We start from the raw sequence: 21,835 nt of genomic DNA on the forward strand, positions 1-21,835 counted from the left end.
ATTCAGCAAGTTTGTAGCCAAGTGGGGACGAGAATCCAAGTCTCCCACACCACTCGAACCATTGGGCCAGTGACAACTTCCCCGTGCCCTCTGCTTCCTTCACCTTGGCAGTGCCGGTGAGCTTTCTGTGTCGAGTAACCGTGGAGTCCTCCGGAAGAGCTTTGCTGGAGACGGGGCTGGGTGTTACTTTACACATCATCAGCTAGGAATGCACCATTTGTAGGATGTGAGTTTTGGAACTGCGCATTTCCTATCAAGCTGCACTTTTTTTAAGCCCACCGCAGAGGTGGTGGATCACTCCGCTCGAAAAGCCACCTCACGACCGCTCTCCACAGAGCTCAGTGCTGGCTGACTGAACCTTGGACCAAATAAAACTTTCAGCAGAAAGCCATACAAGGTATATCAATGAATGAATATAAAGAAAGAAAGAAATCCAGAACCAAACAGAGCAAGGGGGAAATCGGGAAAGCTTGGATCTCTTCCTGCTTTGAGATGTGTCTGCATTTGAGATTGGCCTTTGTTGTTTTCCAAGAACTAGCAGTAGCAAGCAAAGTAGCTGAGATAAGCGTTCAGCCTCACATCTGTATGTCAAAGAATGTTAAGGCTGGGGCCACACCCATGGAATAAAATGATATTTGAAAGTTCATTAACACATGAATCACCAGAGTTATGAAGGGACACGGTGTCAGCAGTAATGGGCTGGTAGTAATCCAAGCATTTCTCAGAAGATCCAAGAAGTGGCTTACAAACAACAGCCTGCCCTGTGGGCCTAGATTGACTTTTTATCAGTGAGTTAATGGATTAATCAATCAGCTTTAGCTAATAAATCACGTAGTCAAGTTTAATTGAGGAGATAGAGAGTCAGGCACTAGTTTAATCTTTGAAGGCCTTTTCGTGTTTGGGGAATTTTAAAAGGGTTACTCTTCCGATCCCAGCAACAATATGGCATGAGCTGCTCATTAAATTGTAAACAATGCCACCCACTAACAAAAAAAAGGCACTTGGCGGCATGCCAAGGGACTGCAGCATGATCAAGGTCAGCAAACCATAATGAAGCAGAAGCTGATTAGGGAGTGGATGTCCCCACCCCACCCTGTGCATGCCAGATCAAGTCCCCTAACACTGAAGTTGGGCTCTGCTTATGGTCCCGTCACCCAAGGGCACCCAGGTGACCTTCGGAGACTGTCGCCCTCGGCGTGGCAGCCCAGAGCTCTGGAATGCTTGCCCTTCATGGACACCCACGATCCCCTGTTGACTTTCGGAGAGGTGAGGTCCTCCTTTCCCTGCTTTTGGACCTTTCATAGATGCTATTTGTCCTCTGAGAACATTGTTGTTTGTCCTTGCCCTGCTTCTTCTAACCTGATGTAGCTCAGCGATCCCGAATCTGTTCTAACGTATTGCACTCCAGGGATGTTGGACTGCAACCCCCATCCTTGCCAGTCATCATGGCCATCAGTGCGAAGCCATGCTGGCTTGGAAAGATGGGACCTGCAGTCCAACAGGTCTGGAGGATAACAGGCTGAAGAAAGCTGCTGCAGCTTTTCAGCTTCCAGTGTTGTTATCTTATTATCATTATTTATATCCCACTTTTCTTTCCTGCAAGGAACCTCAGCTGGCTTACATGGCCCCCCACTTTGCTATTTTATATGCACAACAACCCTGTGAGGTAGGTTAGGCTGAGAGTGAGTGACTGGACCAAAGTCACCCAGTGAGCTTCATGGCCAGGTGGAGACAAAATTCCAAAATTCTAACCCCTACACAGTGGTTGCATTGGCATATCATTCCTGTTTTAAATTGCCTCTATTGCAATTATATTCCCTTTGTGCTTTTAATGTTCTTACATTGGTTTGGGATGCTGACATGCGTCCCAGCATATAAACCTGGCAGACAGTCCAGTTTAATAGCTCCTCATTGATTAAGTGCTTGTCTGCTTTGACATCAATGGGGGTCCGTTCAACTGGCGGACCTTCCTGCTAATAAGCAACTTCAACTCTCGTGGAATAAGACATTCCAACTCATGATCCCAACAATGGCTGTGAATGGACCTGAGGCCGAGGTGCTCCCAGTGATGCTGGAAAGCACACATGAATAATAGCCCCATTGTATCACATGCTTCTGTCACCCCAGACTTTCCAGTATCATTGCTGAGTTCTCCCACTCTGACCTTCTCTCCTCATCAGGCTTGCTCTACTGGCTCTTGAGAGGAAGTTTCCTACCACTGCCACCCCATTTGACCGTCGTCTCTTTAAGGGGAAAACATGAACTATTTCTGATATCTGTCTGTGGATTCAGCAATCACATGCATGGCAGTCTGGACAAACAGGAGCCAGATATATTTAGCCGTCGGAAGAACTTCAGGAAGGATAGTCTATTTTTCCATCCCGGCTGCATCTGTCTGAATGACACGCTCCAGTCAAGTGAGGGGTTACTGGGTTTGATGATGCAGAAAGAATGGGATGTTTCCAGTTTGGGCCTGAGTGTACTTAATGCATCTTTATGCCTATTCGTGCCTGAGCGCTTGTGCGGAAGGACGGGATGGAAACGCTTGTAATCAATACATAATGATAAATATTTTAAAAAACAAAACACCCCCCAAAACCATAAGATACCACCAAAGTACCCTGGTATTTCTAAGAGAGCATTTGAATAGGTTTTTCTGTCTTTCATTTACATGTTATTTTAATTCAGTCTGTATGTTTAACATAGATTTTTTTTAAAGCAGCACTTTTTGGCAAGGAGAAGGCAGGCTATAAATTTCATACATACATAAATACATAAACCAGCATTTTTCTCATTGTTCATTTTCTGGCGTTGGGATTTGGATTAGTCCCTATATTTTCAACCCATAGGAAGGCCATGAGTTCTTCGCCACAGCACCTCTTTTGCATGCAGGGACCCAAGGTTCAGTCCCTGGCATCTCTGGCCATCTCAGGTACAGCAGAGGAGGTGATGGGGAAGACCTGCTGGCTCTGGCCAGAGGATGCCACATGCTGGTGGCGAACCTGAGCAGAAAGGCCCCTGGCAGACACGATGACTCTCCATACCTGTACGAGCACAAAGTACCAAAGTTGGTGGATGTTCCAGTAGTAGCCCAGGCCAAACAAGGATGTGAACAGCCCACTCAACACCATGCCTCCAGAAAGATAGTAGCGCAGTGGGAGGCGCTCACCGAAAATTCCGCTGTGGAGATGGAATGAATGGCGCGTTAAGCACGAGAGATGCCCCGCGGAGAGCAGAGACCACGGCACGCCTTCCGACACCCTCCAGCCTGAGCCTGTGCCGGTGAACGAAGCAGTGCAACATGCAATCATGCACGTGCTTGGACAGCAAACAGGCCTACAGCTCCTAGTGTGCATCGCCCATCAGAGTTGGCTGGGGCATGCTGGGAGTTGTAGGCCTTTTTTCCATCGAAAGACTAACAAGAGGGAGCCCCTCATGTGCCATCCAATCGGGAGGCTTGGAACTGGGAGGATTATGGGCATCCTATGCCGCATGGGAGGGAAACAGGGGCAGAGGTCACTTCCATTCCCTTCCCACCCTGCAGGACACCTTGACAGGCAAGTCCAGCCGTCCCAGTCCCACACCTCTGAGTGCACGGAAAGCGGGTGGAGGTGCCAGCTGCACCCTCAGTGCCTTGGCAGAGGCTCCCCTCCCCTCCCTGAGTCTGGGAAATATCTTACGAGAACCCGTGGGTGCAAAACACTTCCATAGCAAAGAAAGGCTAAGAAAAGCCTAGCACAACTGCCACCCTTAACTGGTGCTGCAATTCCACGCTTGTGCACCAGGGCACAACCATTGTGGAACATAGTTCTTTAGGTACGATGGCATTGTGGGTCTGTGCTTGGAGTTAATACATCGTTAGGCTCCTCTAACCAGAGCAGTGCGACTTTTCCAGACCCATCCTCTTGAGGATGCCGACACACGGCCAGGCCACTGGTCTGTCTCTGCCAGTGCTGTCTGCCCTCCACAGTCTCTGCCAATTGCAGGAATCACACCTGGAGGCTCCAGAGCACGAACCTGCCTGCAAAACAGGTGCTCCATGGTGGAGCTAAGGTCCCTCCCCTTCTGCAGCAGAAACGCCATCCTGGAAATCACCCGGAGGGGTCGTTAAAAATGACTTAGGTGGCAAAACATCCTGCTGTGGGCCTCGGCAAACAGAATCCATCATTCGGACAAGAATACTTGTTGACACTGCAAGCCCTCCATTAGCGGGTTTCTTATCCGTCAACCATTATGAAGTAGCTACAGGAAGTCTGTTTCTTTGAACTGTTTTCTGCCTGTTTCAAAATGGACAGATTATCATCAGGGTGCAGCTGGCTCCTGGCAAGTTGTGCCAGAGCAATCAAACAGTAAATATGGATTTCTCCTAGGAACAGCTCTGGGATCATTCCATGTTGTTAATGGCCTTGTTAAGCTGCCAGGTTCAGGCACCGAGAAACTGATGTTGTCTGTGATGAGCGGTGGCAAGACTGACCCTGGACTGCCAGGGAAGGCAATGCCGAGCCAAACCTAAATTGCGAATGATGCTGAAGGAGCCAGAAAAATTAAGGTGGTAGGAATGGCCTTGCTAAATCTGACTGAAGTCCAGAGTTCATTTTCTAAAAAGGACCAAGCAGATGCCCTCAGGGAGGAAAACTCTTGCCATCTGCAGAGACTAGTCCTCCTGGCTGCATGCTGCCTCTAGAGACAAGCTTTAGGCCTATGCATGCAGGAGAGTGGACACCACCACTTCAGGCATTTCCTCGTTCTTTCTCCTCTTTGCTATCTCTGTTTTTAAGCTGCACAGAAGTAGAAAACTCACTCATCAGGAGGAAAGTTCTGAAAGTTCTAAAGTACCCAGAGTGGAAGTATAAACATCCAATCAATAGGATAAAGCTTTAGCCCTGCCCTTTGCCTGCTTGCTTCTGAGTGGATGCGCACAGGTTGGCAGTGTAAATCTAGAAAAACTCTACTCCTGTTCAAGTGTTCTTCTCTGCATGGGATAAATGGAGAAGCCAGAATGTGTCAGCTAGCTCTGTCTCTACTGCCCCATCACCTGCGACCAGGGGGCCCATGTCCTTATAGCTTGCTGAACTCGGCAGCTCCTTCTGCAGTTTAGAACCCGGCACATCCAGGTTCTAGATCCCATGGGCAGCTCCAGAAGGAGGGTAGGAGCAACATCCAGCTTGACATGGTTGGGCATGTGCTGAAGGCCCCATCCCAGCAGGGGCTCCTTGCTGGAGCTTTCCTCCTCTTCACCCTTGCGGCCTGCTTGTCTGCTTGTCTCTCGCTCTGGCACAGACTGTGCTGGTGGTGAGGAAAAGAGCGGATGCAACATCACCTGGTGTGCTGTCTCTCTGCTTGTCCAGGCAGCGAGTAGCAGCCATGTGGGAAAGAAGAGGCAGGGACAGTTGACACAGCCGCTGGCCCACCGAGGATTGTGCCCAGGGCCCTCCTGGGGCTGCAGCCAGCCCTGTCCTCCACGGTTGGCATTCATGCTGCAGGGTGCCCGGGGCCGGGTTCTGGCCATGGACAGGCAGGGCTGGCCAGCACTGTTCCAGCCCTGCGCAGGAGTCGAAGCCCAAGAGGGCTCCTGCAGAAGACCGTGCGCCGTGCTGGTATTTAAGGTACACACCTGATGTACATGCCAATGGCATAGGCAACCAGGAAGGCATTATCCAAGGCTCCAAACAGCTCCTTGTAGTTGTCTTGATCTGCAAGAGGGAACAGCACAGACCCCTGAGTGCCAGGAACATCCAAACTCCCACAGTATCAGAGGAAATGACTGGCACTTGGAAGAATTTAAGAGCAAACCCTGGACATAATCACAGCCGCTTCTGGAGCACAGCATCACATTTTGGTCTACGAGTATTTCAGCCTTTCACAAATTTCAGGGAACAACCAGGACCTACCATGGGGGGGGGGGGGGGAAGCAGGGCCACTTTGTTCAGGATTCTCTCATGGGGGGCTTCACATTTTAATATTCTGAGGCTGGTCAAGGGTTACTATGCTTCAGCTGTGGGGCAACACCCTTGGCATGGCCCTGTTAGGCTTAATATCAGTGGTGAAATTGAAAGAATTTTTCCCAAAAAATATTTGGTGCATGTGCACCAAAAAATGTAGAAAAACATTTGTTAAATGAAAAAGGATATCACTGGGTTGGGGTGGTGAGGATAAAATGGTGCCGAGGAGGACCAGGCGAGCAGCCTTGGAGAGAAAAAGGTAGGACATAAAAGCAGTGTAATCACAGCGTGATAACCCGATGTAATAATAATCCATTATGAAGTGCTGCACTGTGTTGCAAGCATTAACTTGTTAAATGTAAACATTTGAAATCTAAAGACTTTTGTAACTCTAATTTAGCATTTCTTCATCTTAATAGACCCTCAAAGGGCCTCAGAAATGGAGGTGGCCCAGGCCTCTCCCTCAGTCTCCAAGACAGCCTACAAACAAGGCTCCCACAGAGCGCTACAGCCTCGACAGCTGTGCAGAAAACGCGGGACGTGCCAAACGCAGTTCCACGCCACCAACAAAGCCACACAGGAGACTCAGGGGAGGCTGACGACGCTGCGTCCGTGGGGCTCCTCCTCCACTCCAAATAGCTGAGCCTTTTTGGAGGCAGAGTTCAGTACCACGGATAGCTCCTAAACACGGACGCTGCAACGGATAAGGCGCCCCGCTGGCACTGGAGTCACCAGCCTTTGCAGACAAAGTGGCCTTCTACCAAGTCTGATCCTCACAGTGTCCAGCTGAACACTGTCCCGCCATGCTTGCCCAGAGGTGCATTCCAGATGTTAACTCCCCTCATCCTCGCCATGCTGCCTGGAGCTAACGGGAGTTGCAGTCTAACTTATCTGAAGGACACCAGGTTGTCCTACGTGGCTTGGCAAGTGCCTGGGGTTTAAGGCTGGGTCTTCCCTACGGGGAACTTCTGGGGATTAAAAAGGGCTCCTTCTGCATACAGAGCATCTTCTGTGCTGCTGAACTATGGTGGCATCCCATCATCCCAGCTCACATGTGCTGGCTCCACAGGGGCCCCATCCTCCGCCTGTTTGCAAAGGCCAAGAGGGTCTTTCAGTGGAAGTGGAACGACAAGGCAAATCAACTCTTACCAAAAGGCTTCCAGTCACACCACGTGGTGCTATTTGAGATGTTGTCCGGACTGGGCCGTGAGGAGCAGTTATAGTGCAGTTCGCTCTGAAGAAACGAGAAAGGACAGGCACACATGAGGGTCTGCTATTTTTTGATTCCACTGGAGGTCTGATACAACCCTCTGGAGCCTCCTTTCTCAAAGGCTGAATTGCCTCTCCTAAGGCTTAGCTACTGGCAGTAACGGGTTGTGCTCAAATATGTGGGTGTCTTTGGTCCCACTTCAGCCACCAGTGGCATCTGAGAGCATCTCGAACTGGGCTGAAAAATGGTTCTATGCCCCAGGTGAATACAGGGGGCCTTGGGCTTCAACTGAGTGCCCCACATATCCAGCACACGGCTATCTTTTACTCCCAGGGTTACAAGCTTTGTACCTTCACAATACTAATGGGCTTCCGAGACAGATGGAATGTGGTATAGCACAGAAACGTCAGCACCAGAATCAGCCCCCGATACCTAGAAAAGAGCAGACACATGAAAGGTGATGGACACTATGAGTAAAGACTGGGCAACTAACGGTGTGGAAGCTGAGCGGGCGCCTCCATGGCTCTAGGGCAAGGATCCCAGAACTCCCTCATTGCCCTGGAAGAGCGTTCCCCAAACAGGCATGAGCAGGTGTCAGTCTATGGGGATTGACAGTTGATCAGGCACGCCAGGCCTGCCCACCAAAGCCAGGGGTCAGCCGGTGGCCTGGGAGGCCTGAGGCTGAATTCAAGATGGCAGCTCCAGGGGTGGCGTTACCGAAGGCATCCATGAGCCACTCATTTCCACACTCAAAAGCAACTCTGTGTCAGTTAGTCCAGATCAGAGACGTATTGCAACAGCATGGATATATTGCCTTTTTGCCTCTTGAGAGGAACCGAAGGAGACTTACCTAGTTCTCCTCCACTCCATATTTATCCCTACGACAAGAACCCAGTGAGGTGGGTAGGCGGAGAGTGAGAGACTGGAGCAAAGTCACCCAGGGAGGTTCACGGCCAACAGAACCCGGATCTTCCAGGTCCCCAGTCTGGCACTCCAACTACGACACCACACGGGCTTAGCAACATATTTCAGGTATGTATTAAAGAGCAGCGGTGGTAAAGAAGAATCTTTTGCTGCCTGTAGCCATAGAGGGTAGCCTCATGTCTTTCACTGTGAAGAATCCAATACTGGAAGGCTTGCCTGAGGCAGCTCTCGAGAGCAAGACACAGAACTCGCTGGAACACCCCTCTGTGCCGAGATGCGCTACATCCGAATTACAGTAATCCAATTTTAGATTGTAATGTAAATTATAATACTTGCCTATTTAGATTAAAATAACTTCTTAGTTTGCATACACATACAATGAATATAAGAAGCAAACCAGCATCCTTTTTTCCCTGGTGTATTTCATATTTGGGGGAAATTATGTGGTCACAATTTCTCTGAGCTCTGCAGAGGAAAGTCAGATGTGTTTGTGCATGCCACTCCTCAGAGGAGCCTGTGCACCATTATTGCTTTATTTTATTTATTTTATTATTTATTAAAACATTTTTATGCCGCCACATTCGCCGAAGCCTCGGGGCGGCTTACAACAATAAATTAGGTCAATATAAATAACATTAGAATACATTAAAATAAAATACATTAGAATAAAATAAGCCACCCTGGCCAGATAAAATTCAATAGTATTAACATTTAAAATGCTGCTTAAATAAAAAGGTCTTTGCCTGGCGCCAAAAAAAAAATAATGACGGCGCCAGGCGGACCTCTCTGGGGAGCGCATTCCATAGCTTAGGCGCCACCGCTGAAAAAGCCCTCGTCCGAGTAACCACCCTCCTAATTTCCTTCACTGAGGGCTCCCGGATCTCTTTACTCACTGTGGAACTTTTGCGAAACTCCCTAGAAGACAATGTTTTCCCAGAAGACCAGGCCAGAGAGAGGACCAAGCCCTAGCCTTCGGGTCATCACATGCTTCAGACGTAGGCCATGCATTGGGTCCCTGGCATCTCCAGTGAAAGGGACAAGGGCCGGGTGATAAGAAAGACCAAGTAAAACTTTGTAAAGCTGCTGTCACTTGGAACAGATGGCGCTGAACAAAGAGCTGACTTCACTGCAGACAACTTCCCATGCGCCAGCAAAAACTTACTGAAACCAAAGCTGACCTGTGCCTTTCAGATGTCTGGGACTCTCACTCCCAGCTGAGCTGGCCTGAGCTGAAGGGAACTGAAGTCCAAAACACAGCAGGATGCTGTACTGGGGAAGGGTGACTTCCTGCTTAAGACAGGGTGGTGGAACATGTGCCCCCCATCCCAGAAATTCCTGTGGCATTTATTTTCTGTTTATTTACTGTGCTGGTATATTGCTGTATTTCTAGGCAGATTCCAGAGCAGTAAGTCAATGCAGTGAATCAGTGCCATAATCTATCCAGCCATCAGACACATCTGGATATGTGAGGTGCCTCCTGGCCTTTTACAAAAACACTGAATGCAACATGTCAAAGCCTCTGTTTTGGAACAATTGCTCTATTTACATATAGCACCTGCAAATTGCGGGGTGATTCATTGATCCATGCTGGGTGCATGTCAGCAACTCTTTATGTATGTGCCACCTTTGAGCAGGCTGACTGGAGGTTACTTTGTCAGATCCAAACCTGGATGCTACAGGCTCATTGCAGGCTAAACAACTCATACTTGTCAAGTAAATGTAGGTGTCTGCCATGGTTGCTTAACTCATGATTGACCCATGGTATCCGGATTCAGACATCACTAAGTAACCACCATTCAGCCTGACTGGAGGATGGTCAGGGAAAATGGTGACGGCAGGCACCATGGCAAACTGTGGGCTAATTAAACCACCATTTTCCCTCATTACATGTGAACTGAGTTAATGACTTGTTTCAATAAAAGCTGCAACTTCAGTTTCTCTCTCTCATTCTCTCTCTCACACATGCTGTGCGCAAATGCACACACACACACACACAGACACACACACACACCTCTCTCTCTTTGTTGATACTTCTGCTCTAAAGTCTTTCCTGCCTAGAACTGAAGGAGCCACGGTCTCCTTCCTATGAGCAAGAAGAACAAGCCAATATGCCTAACTAGCTACAGTTGCACTGCTGAGTGGAGAGAAAATTGAATATGCAGGCAGGAAGGAGGACACCCTGTGCGGGGAGATCCTGCAGCACTGAGCAGAGCAAGCAGGGAAAGAGCCTTCCAAATACGCCTACTGGAATTCGCCTGGCTGATGGAGTGAGACCTTGCTTGGGCGGCATGGAAGGTGATCGGGAGAAGCCCCCAAAGCCCCCCAGAGAAGTCTGCTACACAGTGTTGCCAGCTGATTGGGGGGAGGGAGAGGAGTGACCCCCCCCGCAGCCTAGGAGTGCTGCCCACGGCCCCCCAGGTGCCTGGAGCCAGAGTGTTTCCTGCCTGGAAAATAGAGAAGATCACTGAAATTAACCAGGAAGAGGTCACAGCAGAGCCAGAGAAAGCATCTTCGCTATTTTGTTGATCACAGGAGAGTGTGTGAGTGTGCTGGAGGTGCGGGGCGGGGAGAGATTTAGCCAAGCTGATAGCTGGAAGGGGAAGGTTTAAGCCTCCCCTGCCCACATGCACTGGTCCTGGTCTGGATCAGCGGCTCTCACATGCACTTGTAAGTTAAAAGGAATGAGCAGCTGGCCACACATTCGACGTGGCCTGCCAGTTCCCAGTGCAGAATCAGAGCCATGCATGTAAGGCAGCACAGAGCATAATCAGCAAGCCAGTGGTTCCTCTTTTCTTAGGGAAAAAGCCACAGCATCTTTCCATCGAGCGAAGCACATGAGTCACAAATGAAAACAAGCATGTTTCCAGAGTCACATGGGACATTCCCTCATGCGAGAACAGCTCTGACCAGCCTCATGCATGCAAGAGCAGCCGAGCCTCATTCCTCCCATCCTGAAAGGGAACATGGATGTCAGCACCTCACAAGACCCCGCTTATCGACATGAAGCAAGATAACCGAAAGACAGCCCGAGAAGGTCATGTTCAGGGGACTGTGCAACGATCTGCAGGGGGAGGGCAGGGAAAGCCAAGCACACCCAAGCAGGGAGGTGTCTAAGCACAGAGCTGACCTCCCTCAGCTTCTCCCGATTTTCTAATAGGCACTGAAATGTGGTAGGCAGAATGGAGCTGCCCAGGTCAGACCATATCTCAGTGATTTGATGATCTCCCAGCAGTGCGTCTAAGAACGTTATGTTCTTGTTTCATTTCAGCACTGAAAAGTCCACCAAGATACAGAAGGCAAAAACTTGCTTCCTCCCTGGACTTCTAAGATGGACACAGGATCTTTCTATACTTAGTTCCCCTTTCTTGTGTCCTTATTTCAACCCCACTACACCATATCTGCACTGCATCCAATGGGGTGGGACGCTGTCAAACCTCTCCTATCCTTGTTACTATCCAGGCCAAAATATGGAATTGTTGGAGAGTGGCAAGTTCTCCGTACCTGCACATGATAATACTGATGTTCTACACACATCACCACATTGAAGAAATAGCATTTAAGGGCAGAATGCCTTAACTTTTCTCCAGAACTTATTAATGGGGCCAAACACTGGGTTCTATCACCTCAGCTGTGTTCAATGGTCACTCAAGCCTTGGTGCCCCCTTTAAACATATATCATTTCCCCTGGAGTGCCACATGGCTGAGCTTAGCCATCACCTGAACTTCCCACAATGCTCCTGCAATAACATTGGACTAGGGCATTGTGGGAAATTAAATGGCAGAAAGACTCAGCTGTGTGGCGCTACTGCTGTTCATTGAAGCCAAGCTGGAAGAACCAGTGCAGGTTAGACTTCATCAGCATGCAGTTTGTCCAGAAGAAACCAAGCCTCTACAGAGTATACTCGATTAACAGAAATAACAGCAGGAGTTTTAGGAGTTTTTAGACTCTACAAAGAGGTCTGAAAAAGAGGACCATGAACTGAGTCAGGATCCCTTGCTTATCTACTGCGTATTGTCCCATGATCTGGAAGCACAGCCTGATCTTCCACAGCCCTCTGCTGTGTGCAGCACTTCCAACTCCACACTGCAGCTACCTGTTGAAGGTAAAGACTGGTGGAGGTTTGACCCGGTGAGGCACCTGCCAAACATGCAAAGCTCTGAAGCAGCCCACTGCGAGGAGGTGGCTTGAATGGCCCTTCCTCATGAGTGCTGCCCCTGCTCAATTCCCTGCCTCCTGCTCTGGCCCAGACAATGCAGGTGAGAAGGAGCAGCACCAGCAGGTGCCCCACCTGCTTGCTCGCCTGCTCTCTGTCTAACCAGCAAGATGAGGAGGAGGAGGAGGAGGAGGAGGAGCCGGGACTGCTGCTGGAGATGCTGCTGGTGAAAGGCAGACTCTTGCTCAAAGGCCCTCAGACAACTGGAGCTGGCACTGGGAGATGGGCAGATTCTCTTCCCACCAATATTCCAAGAACTCCAGGGCTCCCCAGACGAATATAGTCTGAAGCACCCCTTGCTTGGATCCAGAATGTGGCTTTGAAAGGTGGCTCGTAAGAGTTGGGGTTCCCTCATGTACACAGCCACTGCAAACCACAAGCCGTCCAGGTCTTTGTGACAATGCACAGCTGAGCTGAAGACTTTACATTGTCATGCTTGCGTCAAACATCATGGTGCTGGCCAGGACTGGGACTTGCAACAGAACTGGACCCCTGGCATATCAGAAGTGCCACATTGCTATTCACCATATTGGATCAATACTGCTGCTGCTGCTGTTTATTGCAGATTTTACTTCTGCTTCAAAACGAAAGAGGCACAAATTGGGCAAGTCCTTCCGAGAGATCGAGAGAGAAAAACAAGCTAAAAATTTAGAGATTGAGAGGAAGTTCCTGCATGTGGTGAGGTGGTTTGTGGTTAGGTTTTTTTTTTTGAGGCATTAAGGAGGGCTGAAGAATCACTGGCCTGCAAGTCAAATCTAGCTCTCCTGTAGCCCAGATTTGGTCCTCTGGGGTTCCTTACATGACCCCACCTTTCCTCCACTCCCAATCATTTTGCAATTTCCTGGCTTTTGGGGTGATTTCTTGGCATACCTAGACATGCATGCCCATGCACTCACATCGCAGAACAGTCGGGTGCGCACATGCAGACACAAATGAGAATGGATGCATGCATATACACAAACGCAAAGGAGGGATAGGAGTCACACCATATCTTTGGCAAATGGACTTCAACATCAGAGCTGGGAAAAGGCAATGTTGCTAAATCAGATATTGCAAAAATTATTTATTTATTATATTTCTACCCCACCCATACAGTAAAAGATGAAGATAAGAATATAACTCTTAAATACTGGGAGAAGAAAAAGATAAAAACCTAGGAAACAAAACCTGCAGGTATAAAACTAAATTGCTACAGCAGTAAAGGAGACAAAATTGTTTGGTCATCTTGTTTTCTCATCCACTTAATGATTCTGTTCACCGATCCGTTGGAAGGGACCTCAAAGACCATATAGTCCAATCTGCTGCTGCAGCATCCCTGCCATCAAGTCCACTAGAGATGCTGGCAGGTTTCCTGCATCTCCAGAACAGCGAATGGAGTGGCGACACTTTCCACAGATTATATCACTTCAGTTCTCATTCCAGCCTGCTCTGTGAAAACACTCAATGCATGTAGAATCACACACCAAGCGAAAGACCAGGCAGAGGAATCCACCCTCCCACCCAAGTGCATTGCTTTTTACATGCAAGGAGCTTCTGGGGGATGGCAGATCATGCAGGCAGGCCAGACTCTGCAAGGGAATGGTACAGCCCAGAAAAATGTGCATCATTGACTCGGCCGAATGTTGCAATTTGGTTGGCGGGGAGGAGCTCTCTCACCCACTCATTCACCCACAGGCAATTGTCTGAACCGCCCTTTAAGGAGCTGCCAGACACTCATGAAGCCACTGCTGTCCTGGAGAAAATGACAGGCCGCCTGCTGCCTCGCCACAATGGCCATATGCAACAAGCCTTTCCTTTGGTACTGTTGGCCAATGTCCCAAGAGCCCATAAACACATTCATTACACTTTATAGGAGCTTCACGACAGATAAGATTTCTCCTTGTTTTTTAAGAGATGCGTTCTTCTTTCGGTAAACAAATGGATTTGGAAATCACGTGGAGTTTTGAAATGATATTTTGATCCTAAATGAAAGCATTGTGTCAATAATCTAATGATAAGGGAAGCTGCATTTATGTCATCTTTTATTGCTTGCCTTTCTAAGGGCACAATCCAGCCCAGATGCCTGTAAACCCGCAAATCTGGGGGATTACGGCAATCCTGTGCAGGACAGGAGTGCAAAGGTGCCTCTGTGGTCCTGCAGCCCTGTAAAAGATTTAGACGGCTGATTCTAAGTGGAGTGCTTAATGGGGGCAAGGAGGCTGGATGTTGGCCAGCGTATCTCATTTTGTAGCACTTGTCTCCTCATTTTCCCATGCCCCTTCTCACCCCCTAAACAGAGATGCAGTTGCACAGTTGCTTCTGCCCCAGCCATAGGAGCACACGGCCTGAGAAGTCACAAACAGTCTTTGCTTTCCTAGGAAGTCGACTTAGTCTAGGCCACTCCAGGGCAATCATTTCACCTGGTGTGACTGTTGATGCCGCAGTGGAAAAAGCTAAGGGCAAGATGTGCTTTAAAGAAGCTTTCTGCACTTCCTTGTGTCATCTGACTTGAACTTTCCCCGTCCCCATACTTTCCCATAGTATCTGTTTTCTTGGCTACAGAGTAGACCGCTGACTATAGCAGACCTCTCTATTGCTTAAATCAGTGTTAAGTAGAGAGGGACACAAGATGGAAAAAGAAAAAGAGAAAGTGGGAAGTCACAGCTAGGGACTTAGCTGGAGAAATCCACAAGAGATTCAAATTAATTCAGATCTCTATGAAACCCACCTGCCGATTCTCCCAATTTATGCAGATTCCATGGACTTAAGGACCAGTTTTCCACTTGTTTTCTTTGGTGGGGGGATTCACACTATTTCCCACAAATTCTCATTCACATTCAGTAATGCACATTAGCACAATTATGCAACTACACAAATGTGCATTCACATTAATCCACCAATGCATATGGGTGCTAAGGAGAAAGTCGGATGAAGTTCTTTCAAAATGCCATTTGATTCCATCAGTGAGCAGACAGTGAAATGAAAGACACTCAGCAGTGCCAAACACGGATGGAACTGATTTAACACAATTTGTATGTCCCTGCTGGGAGTCTTCCTGGGAAAGGGACGGGCTGCACACATCCCACGGTTACCAATAAATCCCCCAGGATTAAGGCAGTGTGATAGGTCTGTGGGTGTTTAACTAGGACAGCCTTTGCTGCACTGGTGCCGTTCAGATATTTCAGATTGCTGGCTAGGAATCGTGGGAGGCCACAGGCAGGAGAAGGCTGAAGTGGGGAGTTCACAGACAGTACAAGTCAAAGGTCAGTAACACAAGAACACACTTCAGCTCCGAGGTGGCCCATCTTTGAAGACCATAAAAATAACGATTTCTCCATCTACAAGTTGCAAACGTAAGTGCATAGAGCTAAGTGAGGAGCATTAAATGCACCTCTTCTATTATCTGTTATCAGCCATCAAGAGCCATGCTTCGGTGAAGATGCTGAAATGTCATAAATCTATCCATACCGCAGAGAATTTCGTATCAGCTACACGTCTCTGATGCTGTGGAAAAGCCTTCTTCAAACATGGTATTATATAAAGATCATACAGAGGCTGTCACACTGATGATAAGCACATTTGTCCTCTGCTGTGTCAGACCAGCCATTCTCCAACCCAGTGCACCACAGGCAATTGGACTATGACTCCCATTATTCTGGGGATGATGGGAGTTGTAGTCAAGTGTGTCTGGAAGCCAGCAGGTAGACGAAGGTTGCCCCATGGCATACAGTCTGAACCAGAGGGGTCTAAATAGCATAATAATTGGAAGATTAGGAAGAGCTCTTGGGCAATGCTTTAAAAGCTGGTGGGCTCTTCTTTCTTTGAGGTTTTTGAGCAGGTGCTGAATGGCCATGTTCCCGAGAGGCCTTCACCAGCTGTCCACCACCAGCAATGCACTGAGTAGCAACGGACGGATCTCCATCTCCAGAGAGCTTCTCCCATCATCTACTTTTATGTTCAAGGAAGGGAAATTCCCAGTCTTTTAAAATTCACGATGTATGTTTTTAAAATTCTGTTACGATTCTTTTGAGCAGTGCCTTTTACGGTCTGGAACTACCTTATTGATTTGTGCAGTGTTATTCTGCTTCATGAGTTATCATAACCCACTCTGGAAATATTTGAGCTGAAGGATGCTATAAATACTCTTTAAATAAGCAAAATAAGTGAATCAATTGCCCGGTCATAAATCATCTGTCCCAGGGAGGGGAAGGAAGACTCCAGATACCAGTCCTGCAGCCTGCCTACCTTTTCCTCCAGAATGAGCAAGAGATTCCCAGAAAGGAAAGGAGGTGAAGGGGGCATGAAGGAGCTCCCCTCCTCTAGCAACACATCCCCAATCCAATCCACAGCCCAAGAAGGCTCTTTTTAGGGACAGGAAAAGAGTTTGGAGATATAGGCTGGATCAGCCATGTGATGTCTAGTTCAGCTCAAAGTTTGTAGGTGCTCCTGTACCATTCGAAAAGGTCTGCCATGGAACCGAGAGCTGCGGCTGATCGTTAAACTGGTTGGCAGGAGAAGTAACTGAAGGGACTCAAGGCAGAAAGGCTGAGCAGCACTTCTCTTCTAGAGCAGCAGGACGGAAGGAGAGGGAGAGAGTGCTGCAGAAAACACCTGCTCTGCATGCAGAAGGAAGGCCTCAGGTTGGATTCCTGGCATCTCCAAATAGGACGAGAAAAGACTCCAGCCAGAAAATCCAGCACTGCAATTCCTTCTTGACATTTCTGCAGTACTGAAGAGCAGAAGCTCTCTGGGGGGTGTACAAATGCATAATGTCAAAAATGTTTTGACATATTAGTAGGAATAAATATACATTTATAAAATATACATTAGACACATTGTATATGTATACAATATAGATATACAAACACATAAACACAAAACACACCTTCATCTAAAAACCATTTTTTAATCTCCAAGGAAAAATTCAAGAGCTGCTTAAAACACCATATGCTGCCAAGTGTCTCAGAGAAGATCTTATCCTGGCACTGAAAAGATAGCAATGTTGGTGCCAGGTGGGCCTTGTCAGGGAGAGCATTCCACAAATGAGGGGCCACCACTGAGAAGTCCCTTTTCCTTGCTGCCTCCTCCTCACCCTCCCCTGTTGGGGGCATCTGGAAGAGCGACCTAGATGATGAGCCTGGTATGCTGGGCTGGGAGAAACAAAAATACCAGCCCCAGCCAATTCTTTAAAATAAGAATAAAAATCTAAACTATTCCTTAGGTGGGGTAGCCTCCCCTCAGCTGTGGTAGCCTCTTGGACATCCTCTAAATGCTCTTATTTATTGATTACATTTCACTTAATTACCCTTCTGCCTTTTTTTTGCCAGGAACCCAAAGTAACTTGAATAGTTCTCCTCCTCCTCCTCCTCTCTATTTTATCCTCAAAACAACAGCCCTGTGAAGTCGATTAGGCTGGGAGTCGGTGATTAGCCAAAGTCACCTAATGAGTTTGACGACTGAGTAGGGACTAGAACTGTGATCTCCAGAGTCCCAGTGCAACTCTTGAACCACGACACCAGAGGACTCTCATGTGAGGTTTCCATGGGGATGTTCAGAATTTCACCTCTTTCTAGGAGCGTGTGTGCGTGTGTGTGCACGTGCATGCACGCTCGTGTTTCAGCCTGGTCCCTGTGTAAGAAGAGCGCGACTGAATCAGAGCGCAAGGCCAATTGGATGCCTCCAGGAAGGGTAAGGGAGTCATAGCCCTCTGTGGTTGCTGGTGTCTAAGCCACTGTCCCGGCACCTACTGGATGCACAGCTAGTGACTACCAATTGCCTTATCTTCCACGAACTGGGCCAACCTCTCTGAAAGCCAGCTAAGCTACTGGCACTTGCTATTTTCAACATCACAGTGAGTTCTTTGTTTATCACAAGCTAGCCCTTTGCACTGAGACACCCTCCGGAGTACGGTGGACTACAGCTCCCGTCATTCTCATGCATGCCAGAGGAAGCCCAGTTGAAGAGGCCTCTCATAAACTACGCAGAATCAAACTCTAAGCAGCTGTTCCCAGTGGTTATTCTGGTGGCTATTCTGCTTTAAACCTTAACGAACCGAGTGATCGTCTCTAGAGTACTTCCTTATGAAGCCTTCTGAAGGTTCCAAAGTGGAATGATTGGCAAATTATAAGGCAGAGAGAGGTCAGCAATTATGAAGGAATCCGGGCTGCCCTGTCATGTAAACAGAGACAGCTGTAGAGGCCTGGAAACAGAACATGGATTTCAGGAAGGAAATCAAGGCTTTTTGGAAAGCCCTTCTTAGGAATGAAAGGGCAGGTCTTGGCAAATAAATTATGCCACATTGTCTCCATTTGGACAGCTATTACTTGACTTTGTGGAATTCTTTGCCCAAGAATATCTGGCCAGTCCCCCTTCTTGCCTTTAGACAGGGGTGGCGCTTACACATTGCAAAGGAAAACTGGAAAAAAGACAACAATGGCCACAAGCTTGTACACATTTGCAATTTACTGCAAAATCATGGGAAAGAGGCTTGACAAGCAGCTATAAGTCTAAATTTCCAGACTTAGAGACAGCCAGGCCCTCAATACAGGTGCTGGGAAGCAACAGTAGGAGAAGGCTTTGCCATGCCTGTGGGCTTCTCAGAGGTGGGCCACCCTGGGAACAGGTGCTAGGTGGACGTTTAATCTGATCCAGCAGGGCTTTCACATGCTTGAACAGGTAACTAAAACTATTCACCTTCGCTCATGATTCTGCCTGTGCATTCTCTTATTTTCAGCCACATTTCTTTTCCTTTAGTGGAACTACAGGATACTGCTAACTTCCATATTCAGGTCAAGCCTATACAGAGCAGACCACAGAGAGCACCAGAATCAGTCTTTGCAAAGGAACAGGCTCAGAGAACTGCAAGCACAACTTGCTCCCTGACAGATGAGTGCAAGCACTAAATCCACTGGAAAACAATGCTTAGATGCCTCTTCTAGAGCATTCACTTGTGATGGCACATCCACTAAAGCAAGTTTTGAGCTTGCTCTCACCAAGAGATGAATATGCCAACAAGCACAGATGAAGATGTAGCATTGCAGTTGATTGCTCCCAGATAAGAATCTGACAGGAAGTGTTTGTAAAGTGCTTTGCCTTTGACTATTTATTGGAAATTTAATCTGTTCTTCCTGCTGCAAAGAGGTGACCCGGTTACCTTATGAGGGACATAGAGAAAACTTTCAGAGGGGTGTCTGTCTAGCCTTGCAAACACACGACTTGAAAACTTATCCATGTGGGCACACCAGCAGAACAATTCAGACAGACGAGAAATTTCTACGAGGAGGTGCTACATTTGCTTACCAAAGCAGCCAGTATCATTGTTGTGGGTTGGAGAAATGAAACAGATTAGATACCTTCCTACATGATGTGCTATCTATTTTAGATTAAGTTAAACCCGATAAACAGAAAATCCTCCTCCAGTCCATGATACGCTAGCCAGAACATGGTCTCCTTGCAACACCTGCATAAGCTAGATAAAACTTAGCTGACCCAAGTGCAGTGGGCAAAGTTTATTTATGCAAGTCCTGGACGATCGATAAAGCCGAGCAGGGAGAGACTGGCAAAGTATTCTTGCCAATGGGAACAAGCCAGTACAGCAGGAACTGATGTGCCAGATTAGAACACTCGAAAGGTGGACAGATGCAAAATAAAAACAATCATCTGAAATGTAAGAAAAGATCTAAAACTGTCACTGGCAAACACTGGGCCCGTGCTAATGTCATGTTTGGAATCTGAAGGAGCACTTTGGAATTATTCCCATGGAGAAATAGTGATGGGAAACAACACGTTGGAATGGGAAATCCACTTGGGTTTTGCAGAGAAAGCCCACAGCCTGAAGCCTGCAAGAATCTTGTAGATCTTTTCCACAAAACCTGGCATAACATATGCTCTTTCCCCCAGTAGGAATCATATGGATTGCTCCAGCGAATAAAATTGATGAAGCCCTTGCCACGGCACAACTAGAGATCTGGGTAGAAGACGAAGAAACTGGAACTCCGAGGAAGCAACTCCTCCCAGGCCAGTCCCCCTTCCCAAGCCTACTCTGTGCACTCTGCAATTTAGGTCTTAATGAGGATGTCCAGCAAGAACAAGACTGAGATGTGCTGGTTTGTCCACCCCCTCTTCAAAGACTAATTGCACCAGTGATAAAAGGTTAGGTTGGAAGGCAAAACCTAGAAAGATTTTTTCAGGGAAAAGGCTGAGAAGAAGGGATGTTTTCACCAGTGTAGCACTTTTGTAATGCCGTCCTATATGTGTCTACTCGGAAGTAAGCCTGAGGTCAGTGGGACACAGTATGCCTAGCCTTGCCGCTCTCCTCTGGGATATGAATGCTGTGCTATGGAACCAGAAGAGATGCATTTTCCGCGAGATGTTCCGCACAGCCGCGCCCGCGCCACGGAATTTCGGGAGGGCGAGACCGACGCACCTGCGCGGCAGCCCCGGCGGACCCCAGGTGCTTCGGGCTGGCCCCTGCCGGCCATGCGCTTTCCCCAGGCTCGAGCCCGCGGACCCTTCCCCGATCGGCTGCGGCTCAGCAAGGGGCTTCCTCTCTGCTGCTGCGTCTTGTCCCTCCTCCCCAGCGGGCTCCCTCGGGCGGTGCGCTCGCCCGGCCCTGCGGCGGGACGGCGCCGGGTCCTTCTCGGCCAAGCCCGCGGAAGCCGTGGGGCATCCTCGCGCGCGGGGGCGCCCGGCGGCTCCGAGCCAGCGACGCCTTTGTCTCCGGCGGACGGACGGACGGACGGACAGACAGACGGAGAGGAAGACGGAGAGGGGCGGCGGGACAGAGCCCGGCGCGCCCCCAGCCGCCGCGCCGCCCCCGCCGGCGCGCCCCGCTCGCCCTTACCAGCTGTCCCTGGAGAAGGAGCGCAGGAAGCGGATCCCGGGCGCGGGAATGGCTCTCATGGCGGGCGCTCGGCCGGCGCGGGGGCGGCGGGCGCGGGGCGAGCGGACTTGACGGCTCCTGGCCCCCGGCCGCGGGCGATCGCGCCGGGCTCGGCTTGGTGAGCTGGCGGGGCCCCGGGTACGTGCCCACTGGCATTTAAAGGCTCGGCGGAGCCCGGCCGGCGGGCACACGCCGGTGATTCAGGGCGCCTCCCCGCCCGGCGCGGCCAGCGAGCGAGCGAGAGAGGGAGGGAGCGAGGGCTTGCCGGGCCGCTCCTCCCCTCCCCTCCCCGCCCTCCCCTCCCCGCGCGCCCGGGCCGGCAGTCACATGGCGCCGCGCTCGTGGCGCGGAGCCCGTGCGACGAAGCCGCTCCCCCGCCGCGCCGATGGGCTGGCCTGGGCCACGAGGAGGCCGGCGAACCCCCTGCCCGGCCTGCCGCGGTCCCGAGCGGCAGAAATCGCCCCTGGAGCAAGCGCCCAGTTGGATGGCTTCAGCATAGTTGTGTCTCCCCCAGGACCGGCTATTCCAGCCTTCCCCAGCCTGGTCCCAAGATGCTTTGGATGCCGGCTCCCATCAGCCCCAGCCAGCATGACCAATGGTCCTGTGGTCCACGACTTCTGGAGGGCATGTGTGGTGGACCGCGGATGGTCTCTGACTCCAGCCGAGTCTCCAGAGGACGGTGGCG

General features: G+C 49.4%; 1 protein-coding gene across 1 annotated transcript; it reads right to left on the bottom strand.

Annotated features, from left to right (window-relative positions):
- Positions 1-6: 6 nt before the first annotated feature.
- Positions 7-21,355, bottom strand: SLC37A2 (solute carrier family 37 member 2). Its single transcript, XM_044437652.1, has 5 exons — positions 21,112-21,355; positions 7,503-7,584; positions 7,092-7,176; positions 5,615-5,693; positions 7-3,180 (listed from the first exon to the last, which is right to left on the bottom strand). Exons 1-5 carry the CDS (start codon positions 21,168-21,170, stop codon positions 2,904-2,906), a joined length of 582 nt encoding a protein of 193 aa, XP_044293587.1. The 5' UTR covers positions 21,171-21,355; the 3' UTR covers positions 7-2,903.
- Positions 21,356-21,835: the final 480 nt, after the last annotated feature.

This window comes from Varanus komodoensis, unplaced genomic scaffold (assembly GCF_004798865.1).
Source record: "Varanus komodoensis strain SLA01 unplaced genomic scaffold, ASM479886v1 scaffold30, whole genome shotgun sequence".
Taxonomy (NCBI): domain Eukaryota; kingdom Metazoa; phylum Chordata; class Lepidosauria; order Squamata; family Varanidae; genus Varanus; species Varanus komodoensis.